This window comes from Cajanus cajan, chromosome 9 (assembly GCF_000230855.2).
Source record: "Cajanus cajan strain Asha chromosome 9, NIPB_CcT2T_4, whole genome shotgun sequence".
Taxonomy (NCBI): Eukaryota; Viridiplantae; Streptophyta; class Magnoliopsida; order Fabales; family Fabaceae; genus Cajanus; species Cajanus cajan.
Window position 1 is genome coordinate 17,497,436 of NC_138525.1, and position 27,540 is coordinate 17,524,975.

The following is a 27,540-nucleotide window of genomic DNA, read 5'->3' on the forward strand; positions in this document are numbered from 1 at the left end:
AAAGATAGAGGGATACAATTGTAAATAGAAAATGATAGAAGGGTACAAATGTTCAGAAACAGAAAAGGACAAAAAAAAATGTGGACCATACACATTGAAATTAATGGAAATCCCTGACACCAACATTACACCCATAAGAGAAAATGTAACACACAAGCACAAAATGCAGACCTTTCTTGTCAAAACTACTGGCACGAAGACAACGGACCAACAATGTCGTGTCTCATATGACCATTTGATTAACCCTGTTAGCCACTGAACTGAGTGACTATGAGTTCCTGTAAACAAAAACAATGTCGTGTCTCACTTATAAAAACGACATCGTTTTTTACATTAATATCATCACGACATTGTTTAAGTAAATAAATTAGCATTATAAAACACATTTGAGCGTGTTATCAATTTAAACAGAGTTAATGGAAAGGATAACATTGATCCACTTTTAATTTTCTTTTTTTAAAAAGAAACAAGTTAGAACTTAAAAAAAATGAAGGATTAAATTAGAGTTCTAATTAAGCCTATTATACATTACCATTTTCTTCGCCAAAGGTAATGCTCCCATGACACGTAAAGCAAACTCCACTCACAGAGGGACAGCATACAATTCCTTCGGCTGGATTCCCCACTTTGGTTATTCACCTTGTCTCCATTTACTGTTTATAACAGAATCTAAGACAACATTTGCATCGTTTAATCTCGTTCTTGTGATTCTAACTCCAAGTAGTAGCACCAGCATCAGGTACCCTTTCTTCTTTCTACTGTCTTATGGGTGTTTGACGAAATGCTTAAGCAGTTTTTTGGGCTGACACAGATGGCACTGACTTTGAAAGAACAAGATGCAGCTCACTGGGTTTACAGAGGCGAAGGAGCCGTGAATCTTGTGCTCGCATACACCGGATCCTCTCCTTCTTTTGTCTGTTCTTTCTTTGTTATGCTGCTTGTTGCTGAATTGTGTTTAGATGAATGAACCCCAAACAATTGTTTATGTGTGTTGTGCATTGTGTGTGTAGATTGGGAAAGTGATCCGCATACGTAAGGCTCCGAGGAATGGATCGCAGTCAAAGGGTGCGAGTGTGAGGAATAGCATTGCTTTGACTCCACATGAACGTGTCCTCTGGAAAGATGTGCATCAACTTATTTCATCCTCGGACAAGGAAATTGTTGGTCAGCTATATGTGCAGCATGTTATGAAGCCCTTGCTTGGTTCCAACTATGTTGATGCTGGGGTATGTTAGTCACTTTTGCATTGTACCATTCATTTGGTCTCTGTAGTTGTCCTCGTTTGTAGCAATTTTATACTACCAAATAGTCTTCTCTGGTATTAGTGCTAAGGATCAAAACTTAACTTTTATTCATGTATAGAAACTAAAATTTATAGTTTTTTCACACAGGGATTAAATCATAAGATAGAGACAATTATTGTCTCTATCTTATTATTATTGTCATGTTGGAAACCTATTGACTGAAAGTAGTTATTTTAATTTTTTTATTATGCGTTCTTACCTTGGGCTTTGAAAGTGACCCTTACACACCTTTTTAAGATGGTTATTTTTTGTCCCTATTCTGATCAATTTTGTTATTGATAAAAATTAAAAATGGGTTCAGTGAGTTGCCGTGATTTTTGTAATGATCTGGTTAAGATGTTGCAGAAGAAAGTAAGTGCTTGTGAACCCTGACCTATGCCTCTTTGTTGTTTGTTAGATGTATGTCCTTGTGACCAAGGAATTCCTTGAGTTGGTTGAGAAGAATGTTACTGGTCAGCGTCCTGCATGGCGGGTTGATGCTGCCCGGGTTGATACACATTGTGATTTTGGCCTGCTCATGTCTGATCATTCGCTCTTTGTTCATGGTAATGAGATGTGTATCATTGAAATTGTTTCTACCCTTAACATTTTTTTTTTTGTTGCTGTTTTTCCTTTCAAATTTAATATGCAAGTTTTAGCTCTTTATCATATCTTGCTGAGATATCATCAGTTGCAAGTGTGAGAAGTTAGTACATAAACTTGTCAGATGTTTGAAAGTTCTGTATTAAGCTTCCGGTTTCATTTCAGGTAGTCAAGGATCTGGCCACTGCTTATCTGTTGAGATAAAGGTATGGTCTCCATTATATCACACATTATTACTCTTTGGTTTATTTTTCTCTCTTTAAAGAATACCTTAGTTTAAATTGAATATCTTTATCTCAGCTTCGCCCCTTTTCTTTCAGTCTTTCTCTTTTGCTTGGTTGTAAGAATAACTTTTATTTTACCTTGAAAAGTAGCCCAAATGCGGATTTCTTCCGCTTTCAAGATTCATATCTGAAGGAAATGCAATCAAAAGGAGAATAACTCGATTTGAAATGCACCAAACTCTGAAATTGCTTCAAGGAGAGGTACATCCCACAAAATTTAATCTGTTATGGTGATCCAGTGGCTGTGTAGTGCATACTTCCTGTTGTCAAATATTCTAGACTCAGCATTTAATTCTGTCTTTTGATTTATATTATAACAGTCAATGTCCATGGTTTTTTTAGCATTAAATCTGAGTTAGAAGTTCTTTGAATATGTTTGTAGATATCACAGCTGAGCGAGTACAATCCACTTGATCTGTTCTCTGGATCCAATGTAAGAATTCAGAAAGCTATTAGAGGTCTTCTTACAACTCCTCAAAACAATTTTCGTGTATTTTTGAATGGCTCTCTCATACTTGGAGGACTGGGAGGTGTTTCAAAAGATACAGATGTATGTATTGCTAAAGCATTTGAAGATGAACTTAAGTCAGTTATTCAAGCTGATGATGGTCAATGTACAGATAACTTATTTACTTTAGTTACTGAGGCGTTGCAAAAATCAGGAGTTCTTGATAATCTCCTAGAGGTTCAGAAGCTTGACAATATTGACATAGAAGGAGCCATCCATGCATACCATGACATTGTTTCTCAACAGTGCATGGTATGTAGGGAACTGAATGAAGAACAGGCACAAATATATACATCTTTGCATTCAGCTTCATTGGATGAAAAGTTGAGAATTGTGAAGAACTACCTGATAGCAACAACTGCAAAAGACTGCAGTTTGATGTTGTGTTTTAGACCAAGGAATGAGGGGGATTCTGGATCTGTGTACAATAATGTATATCTCGAGTCAACTAAACAGGCCTTTGATTTTAAGGTATGCAGAACTTTTCCATTATTATTGTTGGTTGAAATATAGTGTATAGTGCTTGCATGAATCTGTTAAGTTCATTTTAATTTATGCCTTTGATTTATGGCCTTGCTTGGGGATGCCGCTGCTTCTCAAAAACTGTTGTCCTATAGGTGCTATGAACATGTACTGCTGACTATCACTCGGAATTAGTTTGGTAAAAATGACATAAAATATGATGCGAAGTCACCTTAATCACCTTGGTAAAAGTTATTATACAACTGGTCCAAGTATCTAAAGTTACTAAAATCAGATATTATAAAATCAAAATTTAATGCATCCAAAGTTTAAATTAGGAAAGGATAAACTCAGAATTTAAGAGAAGACAACATGTTTTTGGGTATTTAATACTTTTGCTGTCACGGCAGCTTTGCAGAGCATCCCCACTGTAGTACTTCTAAAAGAAATGGCTTTTAAAAGAGACTAGCAAACAATTTTTATCAGACATAAATTTGTGATTTATTCTGTTGAAAAGGAAACTTAAAGTATGCATAGCCATTACCTGTGATTCCATTGGTTAAAAGGATTTCAAATTTATTGATCCCTTTCCCTTCCGTTTTCCCTTACTCGTGATTTGATGGTCTATTTTAAGTACTTTATTTGCATTACTTGAAAAAATAGCTGTTAATATCTTGTAGTCATTGCACTCATTTTTTTTTATTAAAGAGAAAGCAGTAATAACATGCAAAAGTTCTCAACATGAATATCATAATTTACATGATATAGTTATGAATTATTGTCTCCTTTATCCATAGGTTACCATTCTTAAATATCCTATTCTTTTTATCTTTATCTACCAAAATCAATTACAGATGTAGTTTTTGTGACATTGAGTTTCTTAGTTCATTTGCAATTTGATCCATATTAGGTGTATTTTATTGACCTCGATTTAAAGCGCTTGAGTAAAGTGGAAGACTACTATGAGTTAGATAAGAAGATAGTGAGCTGCTACAGACAAACGATCAAAATGGATCAAGAAGATATGAAGTGAAAGATGTTGTATAGTTAAATCGTTTGATAGTGTTCTTCTCTTCCAAAATGTTGTTGTAATACTAGTTGCAAGGTGAAGATGGAAACTGCTGGTATTTTGCTTCATTACCCTCCTTGCTTGCTGTACCACACTACTCTCAACTTTCTGTATGTTGGGGCTGTCATATTCCCCTGTGTTTGTATTTTTATTATTTTTCTAGTCCTAGTATTTGTTCCCTCCTGAAATAAAAAAAAAAAAAAAAATTAAAAACGAATTAAGTATTTTGGGTTTATGTTGTTGTCTGTGTTTTATTGGTATTAGAAGGGTTTCCAATGAAGGAAGGAGGTTGGCATGATGACTTCTTGGGATGTTGTTTCTCAATTTGATTGTATAGACAAATGACATCTTCTAAGGTTCAGGATTGCTGAAGTTAGACTAAGCGAGTAATAGATGTGTTCAATCCTCCAAGGTAGCAAGTTATTGTTTTCTCATCCTTTTCTTGGGATGTGAGCTTTTCAAATTTTATGGGGTACTTCTCCTTGAATAAGGTCTTTTGTCGCAAATTCTGTAATTGACTAAAGTTATCTGGATAATAATGTTGAGGCAAGAAATTATGTGTAAGCTTGTCACATTTTCTGCCATTTTTTTAATCTTATTCTTCCATTAATGCTCACGTTTATTCTTAAGATTTTCCTACCATATGGAAGTGTGCTTGTTTAGCTTCATGTTATACTTGAACACACGTTAAACAGTTTGGAATCAATTTACAAATTCATGAGGTTAGAGTTTACCGTTGAAATAATCTCCACTCTAATGTCACTGCTATAAAACATTTACTTTCGAGTGCTACAGTTACCAGGAAACATCCGCTGCAATAATCATCATTTTCCATGTCTTTTTCTGTTCTATTTGTGCTTGTGCTTGTCAGCCTTCAACAACAGGTTGAAGTCGGTGGACTTAAAATCTCAATTTATTTTTTGGCCAAGTCTTTCTCTTGGAGGCATTCTGTGAGTTGGATGGAGGCTAAGGTTGTATTATATATATATATGAGGAGGGTTTAAATGACACCGGTGTAACTTTTATTAAGTGTTACACCGTTCAATAACTTTATATTAAATGTGAATTTTGAAAATTCAACCGTTAGATTGAATATTCAAATTTCTTAGATCACATATATCAAATTTTATATTAATCTAAGATGATTTGATACTTCATTATCATAAAATAAAATTGACGTAATATATACATTTTAAAATATATTAAAATATGAACATTTTGATTACCTTCAAGTTGTTGTTCAATTTTAACAAAATTTGACATATATGATCCAAGAGATGTGAACTTTAAATCTAACGGTTGGATTTTCAAAATTCACATTTAATATAAAGTTATTAAGCGGTGTAACACTTAGTAAAAGTTACAACGGTGTCGTTTGAACCCTCCTCTTTATATATATATATATATATATATATATATATATATATATATAAAGAGGGGTCCATTTACTTTAATAGTAAGTTTGCTTAGACTTACTTTGTTCAATAATTCATAAACTACATCAAGTTTCAATGATCTAACCGTTGAATTTAAAGTTTTAATGCATAAATCAAATCTGTAAATTTTTTAAAAAATTCAAAAATCATTTGATACTTCGTTTCATTAATTCAAATCAATGTATAAAATAATTTTATGATTATTCGTCAATTTGAATTAATGAAATAAAGTATTAAATGATTTTCAAAAGTTTTAAAAATTTGCAGACTTAATCTATGCATTAAGAACTTTAAATTCAACGATTGGATCAATAAAATTTGATGTAGAACATGAGTCATTGAACGAAGTAAGTCTAGATAGATTTACTCCTGAAATAAACGAATCCCTCCTCATATATATATATATATATATATATATATATATATATATATATATATATATATATATATATATATATATATATATATATATATATATATATATATATATAGAGAGAGAGAGAGAGAGAGAGAGAGAGGAGGGTTATAATAACACCGGTGTAACTTTTACTAAGTATTATAATGCTCAATAACTTTATATTAAATGTGAATTTTGTAAATTCAATTATTAGATTGAAAATTCATATAACTTTATATGTTTGTATCAGATTTTGTTAAAATTGAACAACAACTTGGAGATAATCAAAGTGTTTATATTTTAGTATATTTTGAAATGTATATATTACGTCAATTTTTTTTATAAGAATAAAGTATCAAATCATCTTGGATTAATATAAAATTTTGTATATATGATCTAAGAGTAAAGAACTTTTAATTTAACGGTTGAATTTACAAAATTCACATTTAATATAAAGTTATTGAGCAATATAATACTTAATAAAAGTTACGTCAGTATTATTATAATCCTTCTCATATATATATATATATATATATATATTAAAAGAAAGTTTTGATAGACTTATTCTACTATCACTTAATAACTCATGGATATATTAAATTTTAATAATTAAGTTGTTAAATAAAAGAAAATTAATGACTAGATAAGATTTACAAATTTTTACAAAATTTTAAAATTAATACTTCATTAGATTTAATTCAAATTGACACTTATTTACAAAACTCGTTTTGAATAGGTATGAATTCGGGCACAAGTTCTTTTCAAATTGGGAAATAGTCTGGGTATTTAAGTCCCAGGCCCACCTTCAGGCATATGGTTTTCAAAATTTTAAAAGAATTTGTAAACTAAATCTTTATGTTAAAAATTCTTAAATTAACGGTTAAATTGTTAAAATTAGATATAAAACATAAATTATTAAGTGAAATAAATCTATAAAACTTATTCTTAGAATAAAATGAATCTTTCCTTTTATATATATATATATAAGGGTTATAATAATATTCATGATAATTTTAAAAGTATTACATTCAATATTAGCCACCATCCTATTTAGATCCAAGGATTAAAATTATTCAAAATAGAGTCTGCATTTCAATCACGTGACTGACATTCTATTCTTCAACCACTAAATGTAGTTCATATTTCCAGACTGACGTTCCATTCTTATTCGAGAATCGCCAACTATTAAAGATTTTGAAGATGATTGGCAACATATAATGGAGGTATATAAGTTGCAAGACAATGAATGGCTTAAGAGATTATTTGATATTAAGGAATCATGGATACTAGTTTATAATCAAGACACTTTTTTTGGTGGTATGAATACCATACAAAGAAGTGAGAGTATCAATTTTTTTTTTGACTTATTTGTTGATGCAAGCACAACACTTCAAGACTTTGTGGTAAAATATGAAAAGGCAATAAATAAACGATATGAGGATGAAAAAAGAGAGGACTTTGAGTCTAGACACAAATCATGCATTTTGAGTATCGGCTCGAAAACTGAGAAGCATGCTGCATTAGTTTCTATTATGAATGTTTTTGGCAAGTTTCATAATGAGCTTACAAGTGTTAGCTATTTTACAAAGGAGAAGATTGAGAAAAATAGTTCACAATGAAAGTATCGAGTATCTAATTGTTTTAATGCTCGAGATACATTCATTGTTGATATAAATTTAGAGTCAAAGAATGCTAGATGTGGTTGCCAACTTTTTGAATCCATGGGAATACTATGTAGGCACACTTTGGTAATTTTTCAAGCCAAAAATATTATTCAAATTCCTAGTGAATATATTTTGGAGCGTTGGACCAAGGAAGCCAATAGATATAGAGGTTGGTGCTCTTGATATTGAGAATCATGAATCAGATGTTTTGAGAAGTATGCATGTGCAGTATCAATTTAAAAAATTTGTTGATTTGACCAAAAGATCAGAAGATGCATATAAGTTTATTGTAGGAGAATTTGATCACGTTTATGATATAGACTCTACAATTGGAACAAAAATGTCAAATATCAATGAAATTCCTCTAGAGCCAAACAATCAAAATTTGATGTTTGAGACAAATTATGATGATTCAAGTTTGAATATCAAGAATCCACATATATCATAGACAAAGGGTAGGAAAAGGAATGATTCTGACAAGTTGCCTGAAGATATAAGAGTGGTCTTGAATTGTCAATGAACAAGACCTTAGTCAAAAGGAAAACATGCAAATCTTGTGAAGAATATGGTTATTACCAATCAACTTGTAAACAGAAACAAATGTAATGTAAGTGTTCTTGAATTGTCTATTCTAGTTGTTATTTTCTTACTTTATATAGATGAATCAATTTTCCTATTAATTCTAGTGTCATAACAGTATGTTATTTTGTTATCAAAATAGTGTGTTATCGTTGAGATGACTGTAATGGTGGTGTTGGAGCTTGAGGGGCCGATTGGGAAGAATCCAATTCTTGAGACAATTGAAGACCGGAGATTGTTGGATTGTTACAACGGATTGGATTTTTACAACGGATTGCTGCTTATGCAATTGAATACAAGAGAAATTGGATTGGCTATTAGTGAAACATTGTTTTTATATTTATAAGATTTAGTTATCTTTTTTAATTTTTAAGTTGGATTCTTTTTCAGTGCAACAAGAATACGGATGGTAAAAATATCCGCATCTGCGAGTAAAATCCGCTACGGATAATAAATGGATAGAATATTGGGTACCCGCAGATAATGGGGATGATAATTTTTTACCCGTTTTTAAATGGGGCGGGGGCGGGTATGATGATATTCACACCCGCGGGTACCCGTTTAATAATATTTCTTAAATATCTTAATTATTCTTGTACCACATAATCCTAAAATTACACTTTCTTTTCTTATTTTCTTACAAAAGTGAGGTTGATGAAGTTACCAACATGTGTTAAGCATGTTATAGAATTATGTTGGATGTAATTTGATTAATTTTCTAGCTTTGATTGAACCAATAAATTTGATGTATTTTAAGTTGTTTACTTTCGTTTGAAATTATGAGATTGAATTATTGTAGTTCTGTGATGAGACTTTAACTTACTTGTGAGATTGATGTATTTTAAATTATTGATTATCTTGCATTTTTATTATTATTTCAACAAAATTAACGTTAAATACAAGTTTAAAATTAACATTAATTTTTTATTTTTAATATTTTAATGACATTAAATATAAACTTAAAATTATTTATAATATAATTTTTTTAATTTCTTAAAAAAATTTATAAATATCCATGGATATCCACGGATATCCATGGGTATTCAAGAAATTCATGGATACCCGCTTAATGGATACTCGCGCAGATATGAGGTGGGTACGGGACCAATTTTTATCTAGCGGAACGAGGGCAGGTTTACTATTACCCGCCCCCATGGGGCCCCATTGTCATCCCTAAACAAGAACAAGTATAAATTTTATTAATTCAATCAAAGTATGAGTACATTTGCTACATGGAATTTCCAATTTCTACAAGAGTGTAGACAAATACAAAAAAAAAAAACCTTTGTAGCTTAATTCCAATTTCTTCATAAAAAGCCTTCAATGATATTTGTCTCTATTGTAACTTAATTCCTTTGCATTTGTAGCAACCTTTTTCCTTAAAGTGATTATTGGGTGGAGTCCTGCACTTGTGCTTGAAATGATACAATAGTTCCAAACCAAACCCATAGATCCTAAAACAGTAAAATGAAAAAAAAAATGTCCATCACATGATAGAATTCAAGCTAAATTGGTTGGTGAGGCTGATCCAGTAAGGATCATAAAGAATGATAGGAAATTCAGAAAATCAGCAACCATTGTGAGTTTTGGTCCCTCGAAGGAAGAAAAGAAAGAAGAGAAGGAAGAGAAAAAAGAAAAGAAGGAAGAGAAAAAGGATGTTGTTTCCCATATTCCGAATTTGTGTCAGAGATGTGATGATGAGTGGCATCACGAGTATGTGACTATTGAAGATCAGTATAGTCACTATTCCATTATGTAATTATCTCCTTCTTGTTATTGTGCCAGTACTATTGTGAATTTCTTTATGAGAAATTATTTTTTATTTGTTACCTGAGTAATCCGGAAGTTATGCTGTGAATAAATCCATACAAAACAAGGTGCTTAATTTATTTACACGGCAACTTTATGAATGCAGTCGTGCATTATATAAACTTCTCACGTTGATTCTTCATTCTTTCTGTTGAAGGTGTGCAAATGAAGAAAACTAGTTACAGAAATTGAAGTTTTGGGTAATTTTTATGATGTTCATCAAACTAATGCTAGCAACAATTGTATAAAATTGATGGGCGTGGTGTGATTGCATAGACATTACTCAAATTATCAAGGAACGTGTTGATCCAGCTTGTTTGAGACATGGTCGCATGGATGTTAAGATATGCACATTCACATTTCCTATTTTGCTTTTTGAGTGAGTTTTATCAAAGAACTTAGCATCCATAATGCAGAAACAGAGAAAAGCACAAAATACACACAGATACAGAAAATGATCAAACAACAGCTTGATCTCTTTATTGAGTGAATAGCAATTTATATACAAGAGAATGAAGAATAAAAGATAACGAGAAAGAAAGCAGCTATAACAACCTAACTTCTTTACAACAGAAAATAATATCGCATAACTAATTATGGGTAAGAGGCCCCCTCAAGTTGGGAATGGATGTTCATCATGCCCAACTTGGAACAGAGACGTTCAAAAGACGACGGAGGAAGAGCTTTGGTGAAGATGTCAGCAATCTACATGGACGAGGATATCGGCAAAAGCTTCAAAGTACCATTGTTAAGACATTCACGCACAATATGACAATCGATGTCGATATGTTTGGTAAGCTCGTGGAAAACCTGATTAGATGCAATCCAAATGGCAGAATTGTTATCACAGTAGAGGATAGCAAGTTGAACGAAAGGAACGTGAGTGTCTTTAAGGATATAAGTGAGCCGCTGAAGTTCACACGTAGTCGACACTAGAGCACAGTACTCAGCTTTGGAAGAACTACGGGAAACCGTGGTTTGCTTCTTTGAACGCCACGAAATAAGGGAGTTGCCAAGAAATATAGAAAAACCAGTGATAGAGCAACGAGAATCACGACACCCAGCCCAATCTAAATCACTGAAAGCCTTAAGGCGCAAATCACCATGAGTAAGAAGGAAAATGCCAGAACCAGGAGAGCTTTTGAGGTATCGAAGGACACGAAAAGCAGCCTGAGAATGAGCAGTCATGGGATGTGCCATGAACTGACTAAGTTGTTGAACAACATGAGTGATGTCTGGCCGAGTGTTGGTAAGGTAAATAAGACGACCAACAAGTCGACGATAAGATGAAGCAGAAACATCAGATAGAGGAGTATTAGAGGTAGCTTGTAGATGAGTGGAGTAATCCATGGGTGTTGAAACAGGTCATGATTCAAGCGTACCAACATCAGAAAGTATATCCAAGGTATACTTGTGTTGGCAAAGATGAATACCTGTTCGAGAACGAGCCACCTCAAGACCAAGAAAGAATTTTAAATCACCAAGATCTTTTATTTTGAAAGTTTGATCCAGCAGAGCAGTAATGTGATGAATCTCAGCAAGATTATTGCCTGTTAGGATGATATCGTCGACGTAGACAAGAAGAAAGGTAGTTGTGTTGTCTATGAAATGCATAAAAAGAAAATGATCAGAACTTGATTGAAGATACCCATGAGAAGCTAGGAAAGTAGAGAGACGATGAAACCATTGTCGGCTCCCTTGTTTGAGGCCGTAGAGCAAACGTCGAAGATGACACACAAGATTGGGATTGTCGGTGGAAAGACCAGGAGGGAGTTGGATGTAAACCTCTTCGTGGAGATCACCATGAAGAAAAACATTGTTGACATCGAGTTGTTTGAGGTGCCAATTTTGAAGAGAGGCCAAGGCGAGCAACAAACGGACAGTGGTAAGCTTAGCCACTGGTGAGAAGGTGTCCAAAAAATCTAAACCTTCCAACTGTGTGTATCCTTTTGCAACTAAGTGGGCTTTGTATCGTTCAATGGAGCCATCGGCGTGAAATTTAATTTTATAGACCCAGAGACATCCGATGGCTGTCTTGTGGGAGGGAAGAGTAGTGAGAGTCCAGGTGTTATTTGCTTCTAGAGCACGTAACTCAGCCTGCATGGCCTTCATCCAACAATCATGTCGAGACGCCTCAGCATAAGAAGAAGGCTCAGTAGTAGAGGTGATGGAGAAAATAAAATTACGAAAGAAGAAGAAAGGCGAGAATATGATAAAATATAACTGAGAGGATATTTGTCACCCAGCGAGGAAGAGATACTAGTTGTAGCAAGAGCACGGTGATAGTCTTGAAGGTAAGAGGGTGGGTGTCTGGGTCGAGTAGAGCGGCAAAATGTTAGGGGATTAGGGGTAGGATTAGGAGGAAGTGATGAGGGAGGTGTAGAGATAATAGAAGTAAGAGGGGATAAAAAAGTGGGGTCGGTGTATGTGAAAGGAGTGGGGGAAGGAGAGGTACAGGTTGAAGGTGGCGGTGCAGGAGATAAAGATGGAAAATGGTCTTTATAAAAGGTAATATTACGAGAGGTTGTAATGACATTAGAATGGATATCATATACAAAATATCCCTTAGTGTGTGGCTTAAAACCGAGAAAAATGGATGGATGAGCACGAGGATCTAATTTTTGTCGATGGGCTTTGAGAGTACTAACGTAACAAAGACAACCAAAAATACGAAGGTTAGATGTCACATGGTTGACCATAAAGAATTGCATATGGAGAAATATTGTTTAAAAAAGGAGTAGGAATGCAACTGATTAAGTAAGTTGCATGAGGTAGTGCGAAGCACCAAAAATTGTTTGATCACGGCAAGCAAAGCCTTGTATTGTTGTGGTGAAAAACGAATTTCCTGTGACTCATGATGCTATTTTTGATCATTGGTGAGCTTACTATCAATTGTCACCACGCTGTTCGCATTGTTCTTCATATTGTGAAATTTATGTCCCGGAGGAAACCCATGCTTTCTGTAGCATACATCGATGGTATGTCCAGATTTTCCACAATAGGTGCACATTTTCCCACTCTTGACATTACTTCCTTTATTCTTGGCGTCATAGCTCAAAGGAAAGCCATGCTTCCTGTAACAGACATTTTCTATATGTCCAATCCTTCCACAGAACCCACACATGGAGCTTGCTGCATTAATCAAGCTCTCCTTAGAATCTAATCCAGTATTATCAATATTGGTTCCCATTAGCTGGTGTTCCTGTTGTGCAACGTATGAGAAGATTTTTGAGATTGTCGACATTGGATCCATGAGGAGTACATGTGAACGAACATTGCTGTATTGCTCGTTTAATCCTCGAAGAAATTGCATCGCGCGATCTTCAAGCTTTTGTTAGGATATGATGCCAAGAACAGAGCAAGAACATTTGGCAACGCAGGTGCAAACAAGATCAAGCCTGAAGTTTTCAATCTCATCCCATATTACGCACAGTTTGGTAAAGAATTCTGTTACAGAAAGGTTACCTTGCTTCATTGATGAGGCTTCATGTTGAAGATCAAATATTCGTAGAAGATCACCTTGTGAGTAACGCGATTTCAGATCCCGCCATATATCCTCGGCCTTGTCCATCCACAAAATGCTTTATCGAATCGGAAGAGAAACAGAGTGTACGATCCAGGATACAATCATGTTGTTGCAGCGTCGCCATGCTCCGTAGTTTCGATCAGTTTTGGGAGGTTCAGGTGCAGCTCCGTCAACGAATTCCCGTTTATTCTTGGCACTCAATGCGGTGATCATGGATTTGCTCCATGAATGGTAGTTTCCAGAATCAAGAACCGGCGAGACAAGAGCTATCACTGGGTTTTCATTTGGATGAAGATATAGAAAACTATCCATGGTATAGGTGTTTGATTATGTATTTCACTCATGATTGACAAAGAAGATTAGCGAGATTGCGCAGCAAAGCTCTTCACATGAAGAGCTCTGATACCATATCAAAGAACTTGGCATCCATAATGCAAAAACAGAGAAAAGCACAGAATACACACAGATACAGAAAATGATCAAACAACAGCTTGATCTCTTTATTGAGTGAATAGCAATTTATATACAAGAGAATGAAGAATAAAAGCTAACAAAAAAGAAAGCAACTATAACAACCTAACTGCTTTACAACAGAAAATAATATTGCATAACTAATTACGGGTAAGAAGTTTCATTAGAAGTTAGTGTTTAAATTAAGGCAATGTCCTCGGACACAGTACCTAGGCTTCCTGGATAGCATTGTGTTCAGAATTTTCTTTCATTGCAACATGAACACTTTCATGTTGGATTATGTAATTGGATATTAATAAAATGGAAACCGTTGCATTTACAAAATGCAGATTTTAATTGACATGTTGAGTCTCGAGTGATTTTGTTAAACTATATATGTTCACTACTCTTGTTTGTTGGCTTAACTAATAGCAGAATGTGTCTGTGCAGCATGCAAAACCTTAAACCCTAAACATGCAAAACTGCTTGTTCTTTCAATTAATGAGGAAGGAACATTTTTCCCAAGAAAATTGACATCAAGATACATGAATTAGACAATATGCCTTTACAAACAAAGAAAAATTATAGGAATAATATGTTTTGTGTCTACGCTTCTTCTATGCAGCCATTTTAACATGATATTTAAGGCATGGATATTATAAAAGAGTTCTAAACTGAAGGTAGATCAAACTTTATTTATGTCATACAATTATATATAATTCAGGAAACAAAATCATCTTCATCGAAGTTGAGAGAAAGAGAGAGATAAGTAGACGTATATATAAACAGAATTCCATCATACAAGAACTTCGAGGAAAATGGACAAGCCATCTTGAACACAAACAACTGTGCAGGTAAAATATACAACAAGGAAAGAAGTAATATATCTCCATCAAGCTGCAACTCCGTTCTGTACAATTATCTCTTCACCAGCAAAACTTCTTTTTCTGCTATACAAAATCATTGGACATACTTTTATGAGTTCCCAAGCAAGATAGTAATAATTATTTGGATTTTACCTTTTTGAATAGGGGTGTTAATGAATTGAATTTTTTAAAAGTCTAATCCAAATCAAACCGATCTATTTTATAAAAATAGATTGATTAATCAATTCATTTTTTATAAAGTGGATTGGTTTTTTTTTTAAAACATGGATCATATTTTTTAAAACTAGATTTATTTGTATGGTGTGATTATCTACTTTCTATCCATATATGAATCAATTTTTCAAAAATACCAAATCCAACCCAAACAATTCACCTTATAAAAATGGAGTGAATAATCAAATCGATTTTCTAAAATAGACCGGTTCGGATTTTTTTTTAAAATAAAATTAAAATTTTAATATGAATTAAATAGGTTATGAATAGGTTAGGATAGTTTGGATTTTTTCCACACTCCTACTTTTAATATATAAAAGATACAAATATGTTTACTTGCCTCGAATTTGCTTCTCTCCTGACTATCTATGTACGCCAGAAGTTCTTCTTGTCTAATCAAAGCTTCGTATAAAGCCTGTTTAGGAAATAGGATAGATTAGATTTTTTTTTATATTAACATATATTTAACAGTGAATTACAATGCCATAAATACATAATCAACAGCAAAGCAGCGGCTTTAATGTTTGGTAACAAGGATCCTATATTTTATGATATGAAGATTCTAAGCTAAGAATCAGGTATTGAATTGAAGAGCAGCTCTAAGCCAAGCAGTCATCTACCCACAACATCATCGGGAATTGAATTGAAAATATGGTAAGTCAAGTGTATTGCCAAACATTTATTGATTTACAATAAGAAAAGAAAAATGCTAACCTATGTCTTAAAAACCCGACGAAAGAATCAAAAGTGATAAAAAAAAATTAATTAGAAAGTGCATCAGTGCACTATTGTGTGCAACTTCGATAAAAATAAATAAATAAATAATAAATTATATATATTGATTCCTTAAATAGCGTCCTTAGCAGGAACCAATTCACTTGGTGGATATAAGGGGTAATTGCCAACGTAAACTTCAAAAGTTTTCTTAATAAAATATGTATGCATAATTATAAATTGTTTCCACAGTATAAAAATTTAATTCATAATATAAGTATTGTCCCCATAAATTTATATATAAGAATATTGTCCTCACTAAATAATTTTTTGGGATCCATCACTGGGACTCCTTAGGGCATAGTTAGCAGAACCCATAAGAGAGAAAATTACAGCTGAGCAGGTAATTGGAGGACAGGCCAATTCAATGGAAAATAATAGCAAAGCATACAAACTTTTTTCTTAAAATTTGAGAGTCAATAAAACAGCAGGAATTCCTGTCTGTTTAGCCTGAAGTAAATTACGTGATTTTGAGTGAAATACACTTTTAAGTGTCAGTTTTTTTTTTTAATTGTTCTTATTGATCTATGGTTTTAGAAGATCAAGTTTTTTTTATCAATTATACTCTTATTTTTCACCTAATACTTAATGATTTTTTACATTTTTCATGAAAGTTGAAATTAAAAACAACTTGTATATAACTATTGTGGAGTAAAAATGAAAAGAATTCAACAGAAAATTTATTGCATTTTTTAGTTTTCGTATAAAAAACCTTAAAGAGTGTTTGGAGGGAGCTAAAAGATCTATTTGGTTTAAAGGAAGGGTAAGTAAGAATTTTAATAAAGGAAAGGGGAGGAATTAGAAATTTTGTTTGGTTGAAAGGAGGGTAGATAGCTATTTTCTTATTTGATTCAAAATGAGGAGAGATTTTAAAAATCAATTTATCTTTGTATCCTTATAATTTTAATTTTAAAAATATAAATAAGAATATTTTGGACATTTTATTAAAAAATTTAAAATTCCTCTCCCTTTCAAATCCCCCAACATTGGAAGGGAGCTAGAATTAGATGAGGAGACTCCCCTCCATTCCCCTCCTAAAAACCAAATAAGAAAAAATTATGAAAAGCCCCTCTCCTCTCCTCCAAACAGTGTAAACGGCACTTAAAAAGTTGCTAAGGTAGTACCTTCTTTGTAGCAATCAATTCTGCTTCCAATGCATCCACACGATAAACAGCAGCATTAAGCAGCTCCTCTTTCTCATATGGCATCACATTTGGTTTTGACTGTAGCATGTCAACCTTCTCTTCAAGCTCACCAAGGCGTTTCAAAGCAGATGAGATGAGTTCTGCCTTCGTTAATATGGGAACAGGAGATGGGGGACGAGATACCTCCTTAGTTATTGAATGCACAGTCATGTTAGGCATATTTTTGGCAGAATCAGATTTAGTGTCATGCATTCCCTTAGTCACACGTAATGCTAGTGAACGTGCAATAGTAAAGATGGCCACAAAGAAGCCCACGATAATAGCCCAGATATATGCACACTTGCCGCCAGACTTTCCAGTCCTCAATAAGAAAATTTCTGCAACAAATAACAGATACATTACAATTATACTTTTCTTGGATGCCAATAACCCTGGGTGGGTAGTAAAATCCCAATCTAAAATCTACTACCTTGCAAATTTTGTTCAATTTATGCATTGGTAAATAACCATCAATGAATCCAAATATGTGAAAAGATATATAAAGCATAATTGCCGATTTTTTAATTCTCTTAAGTATATGTTATATTGTTAAGCAGAACCATAAATATGTTGAATTTGCAAAGACTGTGGCATTGTTTCTCTTCATCCCAGCAGGCTTAAATAACATGAAAGCAAGTTAACAATGGGGGCATATCTGAATCAATAACTTCAGGAAATATGCATCAAGTCTCTAACCTGTTGACCCATGTGAGTTTTGAGTTGTTACTTGTTTCTCCTTCCATCCAAGGTCAACAGCTTTGTCAACCATGGGAACATACTCATCATATGCAGAGAAACCGTCAGAATGGTTGGCCTTACCAATCAATCTTGCCTGGACAAACATCAAAGTAGTTGTATTTCATTCACTGGAACATTTTTCTATTCTTTCTTTTTTCAACATCAATACCAAAGTCATGATCACTTACTTCTTCATGGACAGGAGTTAACCTAGGGTTTGTATAATTCCCACTTGCTTTGGGAGAAGTGATATCTTCGACTTCAGATCCTGATTCTGCTGTTGATGTATCACTACTTCTTATTGGCTAATAAAATCCAAAACAAAGAGCTGATAAGAATCATAAAATATGAATGTTCAATTGCTCATTATTAAGTGTCTAATAGATGGCTATAAATATAAAGAATGAGCTGATAAGAATGGTAAAATCTGAAAGTTCACATTCATCAATCGTCTAAAATGGTTATACCATTGGAAAGCATGCCTTATCACATTGAATGACTGTCCCCTCATCGTTAGAAACTGTTACTATTTGCCTAGAACATTGCACTTCACCGCTAAGAACCATCTGCAAGCACACAAGTGTTCTAGCTGAGCACAGAAGCATACTAAATATTTAGTGAAAAGCAGAGTCTAAATATTGCATGATAAGCAGCAAACCTTTATAATGTTTGGATCCTGCCATGGTCCTTTATCAGACCTCATACAACCACCTTGATCTATACAAGTGCAACAACCACCTAGAAATTCAGGCAGCTCACTGAAAAACCACAGGTAGTCAGAATTTCCAAATAACTATAAAAGTTGGTTGATAGATAACACCTTTAAACAAAAATTAATGCATAGTTACCTTGCATCAATAACTTCAAGTAATTTGTTCTGGAACTTGTTTCCAAGAACCTAATGCAACATTAAGGTATCAATTAATAATATAACAATAGATTATCTCTGTCATCTGTAAAAGATAATCATTGAAATCCTATAAAAATCTAAAACAAAAAGAATAGCAGATCAAATAATTAATACGTACATTTATCTTTGAAGTAGTTTTGGGATCAAGAAATGTTTTCACTGTGTTCCAAAGCAGCTTAAAACCAGGACCAGCATTGATTATAAACATTCGACATAATGTCTGCACAGAATCATTTTAGGTTAGAAGAGATATCAGAGCAATAAGTTCAGAAGCCATGAAGAATTGAAAACTACTAAAGAAAATCTATGATATAAGTCGCATACTTCTGGATAGTAATCACCGTCAATTTTCTGCAGCCGCATGATGAGTTCCCGTGCAGATTTGGTTAGGTTTTTGAAACCCTGAAAACATAATTCAGGGTACCAAAGTAACTATTGACTAAATTTAAATTTAAATAGTGGAAGGAAATTTTGCAGACTACTTAGACAGACAACATACCACGCCGTAAACATCCAAAATGGTTGTACTTGAATCTATATGTCTCTTTGCCGCAATGGAACATGCAGGAAACTTAACAGCAAACGTTTTCTCAAAACCCTGCACATGGTATCTCAAATACCTTTCCATGGTAGTCACTTGCATAAGCTTATTAGGATCAACTTTACCTAGCCTCTCGATATAAACAGGTCTTCCTTCCTTATCCACACCATGATAACCATGTGGATAGTACTGCAGGACTTCATTCAACTCACTGAATTCAAAATCCTAAAGAGAAAGATAGGAAACCAAAGTAGTATAGCATGAACAATGAATTCCGAAACGTACGGTTGATTAAACCAAACATCATCAACCAAAGAAGAAAACCCAATAAGAAGTTTCGTGTATTTTTCAAATAAGATGACTCACCTCCATAATTGTATCAGTACCAAATTCTTTCCTCCACTGGATCATGTTGGCCCACATGTGCTTCGCTTTCTCGATATCAAATTTCCTTGCTTTCAAGAATCTGCAAAAACATCAGTTAATTTGAGTTTTACATTATATTGCAAGGCAAACAAGCTATCTGTGTGAGAAGCATGTCAAATGTGAACATGCCAAGACACCATCTTATGTTTACTACATATGCCATCAGCAAATTGTTATGATTTTTATGCGTAGTTTGAAATACAGAAGGCCATGAACCCATGATCAAAATCAATCTATTACAGACGACTCATAGTTACTAAAGGTATAACAAATTAACAATGACGCATCTGTTGTGATCACTGCAATCTATCTTCTGCAGATATGTTCAAATATAAGTAATAAGGGGCAGTAACCTGAGTAACATATGATAGTCATCATGTCTTGAAGGCAACAAGTTATCCGACATAAGCGCTTGTCGAAAAGCATCCACTGCTTGGAGCTCCTTAACATCTCGAACATCCTCAATGGAAACAGAATTGCTGCGGCTCGCGGTCTTCCTCCTGCTGCTTTTCTTCCTAAGAGAATGCCTGAACTTGCTTGAAGCATTAATCGCTTTCTTTTTCAAACTACCAATCCTCGTTCGCCTATCATCTTCCGAGTTCTCAAAATCCGATTTCCTCTCCCTCCTTTCATCGTGACCAGAAAACCCTTCAAAGCCTATCAAACAACAGAATCCACTCCAATCATCATTCAGAGCTCAGGATTGGACACAATTGCACAAGCTTTTGAGGTTCAAACCACATAAATTGTTCATTACAGGCAAATCTGAATAGATTGATTATCTTATCAATCAACCCACAACTCACTTATTAAATCACGCAATTAAATCAAATTCAGCTAGTTTAAACCTTAATTCCAGTTGAATCGGTGATGCAGATCAAAACACAGGATAATTGAATCAATAGGAGGTAATTAACGCGTTGAATTAAGATGAAAGAGAGAAACAATTAAGGCAGTGGTACTCACAGGGACGTGCGAAGCGATCAAGAGGCCCAGACATGTGAAGAATAGTGTTAATTGAAAATGAAAGTTGCGTGGTGGATGAAAGAAAACATGAGATTGAAGAGTAAAACCAATTGAGTGGAACAGAAACCGAATTAAATAAGAGGTTACGGTAGTAATGATTAGGGTGGTTGTGGTGTTGCAGAGGACAAACGAAGATAGATTGGAAGATGTCGGCAGAGGAAATGGTTTGTGAAACGGTGAAAAAATGCTTCAAAAGTCAAAACTGTAAATCAAACCACCTAGCCAGTCAAATTAATGTTTATTCGCCAAATGCCTTGCTTTCTCCCATCTGAGTCACTGACTATATTATATCTGTATTCTGTAATGTGTATGTGTGCCATGATTCTAAATACTCGTATATATTACACTTTCGATTTTACTCATGTTTGGGGATTAATCTAAATTAATTTTTAATTTTTAATTTTTAATTTTAAGATATTTATGTTTATGTGAGAAAACAAATACTAAGGCCAATTTTTTTTGTCATTAAATTAAATAACTGTTAATTGTTATTTTTTTTTTTTTAACAAATAGATATAATTTATGATGTTATTTTTTTGAAACAGCCGCCCCAATAATGTTTATAACAAATGAATTTGGATCGACTTAACACTAAGAATTGAGATAATTTACATGGGACTATATGTTTGAATTTTAATGCAATCATTAAACATACAAGTAAGAAATTAACGATGCACTTCAACAAAATTTTATATTAAATGAAAATATGAATGCTGAATTCCAATGTCACATGGGCCTACCAGAATTGCATTATTAGCCACCTTGTCCACCATTATTATGATCTCAAAATTGGCGGGAATTCGCCGTTGGTGCGGTGGTTGTTGATTGCTTGGTGCTGTGCTACCTACGCCTCTTCCCCATCAACAATTATTCCTTTTTTATGGTTCACTCATTACTTTTATTCTCTCATGTATCATTTCTATGGTAGAGATTGACTCTCGTCAAGTTTTTTTTAATAATTGTTGTATAATTCGTCTAATATTATTTTGTCAATTGAGTGCAAACCTAAATCCGGTTATTCTATTGAGGAAAAAGAAATGGTAATATTGTAAACTGACGCAAAGTTTCTTTTTCTTTTTTTAAGTCCACCTAAAGATAGTATTGATTGATATTAAATATTAATCAACATCATGGACTTTCCTTCAACCGTAAGGCACTTTGCCTCTTAAATTATTATAAATAATAATAATAAATTTCGCTATTTGCATAATGATGCGGGATTTGCTGACTTTTAATTTAACACTCTAGCGTGATTAAATGTATCAATTTATAGTTATCATAATTGTGCACCAAGAAAATTAAATGACAGTTGTTTTTACTATAAAGAAAAAACATTATCTCATAAAAAGATTTTGTTTATATTTTTTTATTATAATATTGATAAAAAAATATCTTCAAATTTTGTCAAAAATTAGTCTCTCTCAAAATATTAACTGTATTAAGACAACTAGTCTCTCTCAAAATTTTGAGAGCATTAAAATTATCTCTCCCAATATTATTTTTTTTATTAAATCCAAAACTCAGAATTCAAAATTTTGAGACTTGAAAATTAATTACAAATTTACAATACTAATTAGATCTACCAATGTTGATAAATTTTGTTTATATTTGCAATCTTTTGTGCATTTCCATTGTCATTAAATCGTCCAAATATTAGGAAAGCAATCTAACATGGGCTCCTGGCAACATGATAGGAAAAAACTTTTGGAGGTATTTACACGTTAAAATTAGAGATCGTATGTGAAGAGTGATTGTTCAGCGTAGTTTAGTTCAAGAATTGAATTGAATAAGCGCCGAATAATTATGAGTACAAATGCATTTAAAATTTCTGTATGAGCTAGTCTACCTAGAAATAAAAATCAAATGCATAAATAATTGGGAACTAAGTAATACATTTACAGCATTTTATCTAACCATCCCAAATATTTTAATAATACAGAGAAACACAGCCATCAGTCACATACTGCATCCCATGAATAAATTTCGTATTACATATTAACAGCTTTTGAGAATTGAAACAAGTCTCAGAAAAGTTCCACATGATTGCATAAACATCAATGTTTAGAAATATATATACAAATATTCACAGATAATGTAAGCATTTATAGACTGAGGAAGGGAGACACGACTGCTATCAACTCAGCTGCACCGAACCCCCTCGATATTCTACTATAAGATTGTATTTACAATTAAAGCATTCAGAATCTGCAACAAAATAAAAGTTGTCAACAAACAATAAAGCTGTCCAACGGAACAAACAAAAACATGGTCCTGGGTTGGGGTAAAATGATCGGGTATAGAATTCTTACGCCAAACATTTATTTTTCATATCAAATAAGCTTCATACCTGTTATTCACGTTTTTTCCCGACCTAAGTTGATTAAGTTTGTCCCTGAACAAAGCTGGGGTAGGGTTGCATCAGAAACATGAGATGTGTAAGCATCAAGTAAACATTAGAGACGTACAATTAATATTTTTACATCAGGGATGATATTGACATTTGATGGATCTTAAGCAAAACAATAGATATGCACTAGATATGCACTCTTATACATATATATTTTATAATCATGTTATTGGTAAGAAATATACACCTACTTTACTGATCATTAATCTCTATTGAAGAACCTGATTAATTATCCCAATACTTTACTTACCGGGACCTAGATTACATCATAAATCAATTCAATGCATGTACAAAGGAAAAGCCATTTATCTAGAGAACTGGATTCCTAGAACATGACTTCACAAGTATATAAAAATACAAATAAAAATGAAACTCATAAATTCTTAGCAAAAGCATGATCTGATTATGATAATTTAAGTTGCCTCGTCTATCACAGTTTTCCTACTTAATAAGGCCAGGGGCATATAGCATACAAGTTTGTTTTAAACTGATGATACCAAATGCTTTTAGACCATATAAATTTGGTAAAACAAGAAAGTATTAGGATCCACTCATGTTACTCACTATATTGAAAAAGTCATATTTTAAGAATACAAACATGAGAGAGGATCCTCGAACAAGAGGAAAATTAGAAAGTTGATACTTGATACTACTCCTAGTCTACAACTAATAATGGCAAAAATATCAAACTAGTACTGTTGACTAGGGACATGATTGGCTGCAACTATCATCAATCACAAATGACATCTAAAGCATTTTTGCCATACATCATACATTAAAAAAAACAAACAAACAAACAAACTCAAAAACATTAAAACAAAGTCAATACATTAAAGAAACAATAATAACAATAATTACCAGCATCTTTATAGCGCTCTTCAACAACAGCTTTCAACATGTTATGCAAAAGATTGAATTCTGCGGTCTCAGTGCAAGGCTGATCACTTGGCCTGCAGTTATATCACCTTTAAGTTAGAAGATGTCTTTTCATAATGAAAAATTACTAACAACGAGACATATTCCAAGATTTTTATTTTCTATTAAAGAAAGTATCAAAAACAGAAACTACACATACTACAGATAAGTCATATTGCCTTAAAGCAATAATATATCTTTTTCACAAACATACCGGTCCATTTCAGTAAATAATTGGCCATCCAAACCATGGAACTGTGTTGACAATTTGCCTGATTCAATTACTCTCATACCATCACTGTATGCCAGGTATTTATTGACTTGTATTGGAACCTACATCATTGGCAAAATAGTGAAATCTCTGATAAACCTTAGGATTTGACTTTCAATCATAACAATCCACAGTGCATCCAAGGATATGAAGCTAGTAAAACTTCGGGAGTTGTTAAAACTTAAACTAGCTTCATTTTACTAGCATAACTTGGGATTTGGCCTTCAATGAAAACAGTCCAACAGTGCGTCCAAGGATATGAAACTTGCCTCCACAACTAACCTTTTATGATAATAGAATTTTCAAAATGAAAAAGCCCTGCCAGCACTTGATTTTTCCAATATTAGCTGGGGGGAAAATTGGACAACTACTAACAAAAGCAATAAGAGAATGCAATATGATGCAGGTAATTATGTATTTATATGGCGGAAATCACAAATATTACCTTGCATCTTACTGCAATATTGATAGCGTCTGAAGGGCGAAGATCAAAGCTCACACATTCTGCCTCATTTCCAACCTATACCAAATATCAAACATAATTTAATTGTCATACAACATTTGGATTTTTTTTTTTTTTTTTTTTGTCTTGGGGGAGGAAGAGTACAAAGTAAATGCCTTGGTAAGAAACAACTGGGCAAAGTATGCCTCATGTACTCTCCTGGTAACTCTGACAAGTCTGATCTGTAGAAGCAGGAAATGACATGAGTTGATTCTTAATTTCATCATGAAATCTGATGGAAAAAACACAATACAATCAGGATTAGGAGTAAGTATGGCGATAAACAGAATCATACTTCGTAACCCATCTTGTCAATCATCTCCTTTACTACTTGATATAAAGTAGGTCTAGCCTGATACAGAAACCAGATAGTTAATACCATGGGTCATATTACATAAAAGCAGAATCTTTTGGGATCAAACATTTGATTAATTACACATCTTGGAAGAATAAGAGAAACTGTAATCAGATATGTATGATGGTAATTCAGTGGAATTCAGCTGACAAAGAGGACATACTATGGGAACGTTGCGTATTGCTGCCATTAGTAAGATGCTTGGCATCTCCACTGCAAATAAACACGTTCCAGAAATTTACAAAGGTACGGTTATATGATTATCAAAATCAAATCCTAGAACTAAGTTTCTATATAAAAAACAACATTCAGGGAGTAAGAGAGACATACAAACAATTATAGGAAGAAGTAGACCAGTCCCATCTTCCATCTTCAATACAATAGCAGGATGTGGTGCATAATCTGGAAGATGTCCTCCCTGAGGATTGTTATGGACACATCTTAAGTGTCTTCCATCCCTCATTTTGATTATGAAACCATCCACTCCACTCTTCACCTCAACTAGTCAACAAAATCACAGAACAAGTGTATTTCATAAGAGCCAAATGGGGAGGAGACACTGTTTGCCAGAGCTTCTTGCACTAGCATTATAGACATTCAATTAGCCCAAATCACCATTTAAATAACACATATATATGCACTACATTGATCATATCAGCATATTGCCATGTTGATCGTGGCATTGTGCTAACATAGAAGTAAGTGGACAATTAATTAACACAACCTAATAATTATGCTTACCTAATATTATAATCCTTATAATATAGAATTGTTTTCGTTTTGGTCCTCTTATAAAAAATTCTTGTTTTAGTGAATGTTCCTGTTAAATGATATAAATGATTGTTTTGGTCAATGTTCCTGTCAAGTGAACATAACCAGATGCTTAAATGAAACAAAAAAAAAAAATTATAGGGATCAAAACTGAAAAAAAAAAATTAAGATCTAACAAAAATAATTCTATATTATAGGGATCAAAAAGTTACTTAAACATTTTATTGATATCCAAATTGTCATAGCCAAACACATACCAGCTTCAATCACACTAGAGTTAACATAATCTTCATCTTTTTCATTGAAATTATCCGCGGAACTTCCGTTGTCATTGGTGGGTGAGTTAAAACTACAATGCACAGTTTTGCACCTTCGTGTGTTTATATGGCAAGAAAGAAAACCGGGTTTAGCCTTGGCACCACCGAGACCCCAAAATTCACTTCTAATGCGTCTCACGTTCATTTTCACTGCCCCAATCACAGGAATGCCGCATAACCCTGCTTGTTTGGCACGGACAGAGGGACACACAACCGGTCCTTGCATAGAACTCATTCTCCAAACCTACACACTACAAAGTACACACCAATGAACAAACTAATAAATAAGAATTTAATGTTTATATACCGATGGTGTAAAACAATGTTATATAATTATCCGATTACAATTCATCATAAATAATAAATTAGTTGACTTTCAAATAATTATCTTAAAAGTCACTTCTAATTGATTCACCGTAAAGCTTTATACACTTTCAAAGTATCATCATTAAACCCAACAAATAAATAAACTAGATGCAATAGATTAAAAAATATGTGCATACTTGAGTACAAAAACTACGATAAACAAGTGTATAACCAAATTAGATTAATATTAGTATGATTCAAAATTAGGGAGAAAACAATTGCAATTACGAAACCCGAACCAAACCGATATTCTTATGCAATTTGTTTTGGAGTAAAGTATCGGATTCAGACCTGGAAGAGAAGAGATGCGGGTCTCCAAGATCGATGAACACAATCACGCGGAACGATGAATCGTGATTTTGAATCGGACGGAAACGAAATGAATTTAGAATTAATTTAACTATGATAATTGGAAAATAAGATGTTGAAAGAAAGGAGGGGAAAATGGAGGTTGGGATAAAGGGGAAGGAGATAAGAGATTCTTTGAGAAAGATGTCAAAGCAAAGAACTAATTGTGTATATATATGGAAAGAGAGTGTGAGAGGAACATAATCAAAGCTTGCGTGAGCTTGAATCATATATCCCACACTCAAGGTACAATCACTCTTATACCCTCCCTCTCTCCCATTTATTCACTTTCTATAATTCTATTTTGCTGCATGTGTGAAATTCAAATGCCACAAAATACAGCACCACAAATTAGTATTTTACATGATGATAAAAATAAAAACAAAAATAAAAAATATTACACTACAATACAATAGAAATTATAGAATACCCTTGGGAGGAATGGAATGTTCTCTTTGTTTTCCTGTGTTTGTGATCCAGTTCTGAATAGTCAACTTCAGTAAATACTTTTAAGAATAT

General features: G+C 33.4%; 4 protein-coding genes across 6 annotated transcripts; 1 reads left to right on the plus strand and 3 right to left on the minus strand.

Moving 5' to 3' along the window:
• The first annotated feature begins 272 nt into the window (after nt 1–272).
• On the plus strand, nt 273–4,773 carry LOC109817489 (inositol-pentakisphosphate 2-kinase). Its single transcript, XM_020382746.3, has 8 exons — nt 273–739; nt 812–913; nt 1,011–1,226; nt 1,702–1,849; nt 2,052–2,092; nt 2,261–2,371; nt 2,553–3,149; nt 4,051–4,773. The coding sequence occupies exons 2-8, from the start codon at nt 812–814 to the stop codon at nt 4,171–4,173; spliced, it is 1,338 nt and encodes a 445-aa protein (XP_020238335.1). The 5' UTR covers nt 273–739; the 3' UTR covers nt 4,174–4,773.
• Nucleotides 4,774–10,799: 6,026 nt separating this feature from the next.
• On the minus strand, nt 10,800–11,444 carry LOC109817487 (secreted RxLR effector protein 161). The gene has a single exon (XM_020382743.2). It carries the CDS (start codon nt 11,442–11,444, stop codon nt 10,800–10,802), a length of 645 nt encoding a protein of 214 aa, XP_020238332.2.
• A 3,301-nt stretch (nt 11,445–14,745) lies between these two features.
• On the minus strand, nt 14,746–21,035 carry LOC109817482 (phosphatidylinositol/phosphatidylcholine transfer protein SFH8). 2 transcript variants are annotated; one of them, XM_020382735.3, is made up of 14 exons: nt 20,710–21,035; nt 20,097–20,400; nt 19,684–19,783; nt 19,276–19,542; nt 19,101–19,178; nt 18,895–18,996; nt 18,715–18,764; nt 18,525–18,624; nt 18,334–18,432; nt 18,055–18,171; nt 17,825–17,960; nt 17,069–17,466; nt 15,511–15,585; nt 14,746–15,020 (listed from the first exon to the last, which is right to left on the minus strand). In XM_020382735.3, exons 1-14 carry the CDS (start codon nt 20,741–20,743, stop codon nt 14,997–14,999), a joined length of 1,884 nt encoding a protein of 627 aa, XP_020238324.1. In that variant the 5' UTR covers nt 20,744–21,035; the 3' UTR covers nt 14,746–14,996. The 2 variants fall into 2 exon arrangements, with proteins under 2 accessions (XP_020238324.1, XP_020238325.1); XM_020382736.3 differs by having other exon boundaries at nt 14,746–15,017; nt 20,710–21,033.
• Nucleotides 21,036–22,616: 1,581 nt separating this feature from the next.
• On the minus strand, nt 22,617–27,231 carry LOC109817483 (bifunctional nuclease 1). 2 transcript variants are annotated; one of them, XM_020382738.3, is made up of 11 exons: nt 26,965–27,231; nt 26,248–26,551; nt 25,550–25,720; nt 25,383–25,432; nt 25,160–25,216; nt 24,981–25,046; nt 24,808–24,882; nt 24,306–24,424; nt 24,035–24,126; nt 23,117–23,171; nt 22,617–22,974 (listed from the first exon to the last, which is right to left on the minus strand). In XM_020382738.3, the coding sequence occupies exons 2-11, from the start codon at nt 26,540–26,542 to the stop codon at nt 22,968–22,970; spliced, it is 987 nt and encodes a 328-aa protein (XP_020238327.2). In that variant the 5' UTR covers nt 26,543–26,551; nt 26,965–27,231; the 3' UTR covers nt 22,617–22,967. The 2 variants fall into 2 exon arrangements, with proteins under 2 accessions (XP_020238327.2, XP_020238326.2); XM_020382737.3 differs by having other exon boundaries at nt 26,248–26,558; nt 26,965–27,229.
• Between the last annotated feature and the right edge of the window lie 309 nt (nt 27,232–27,540).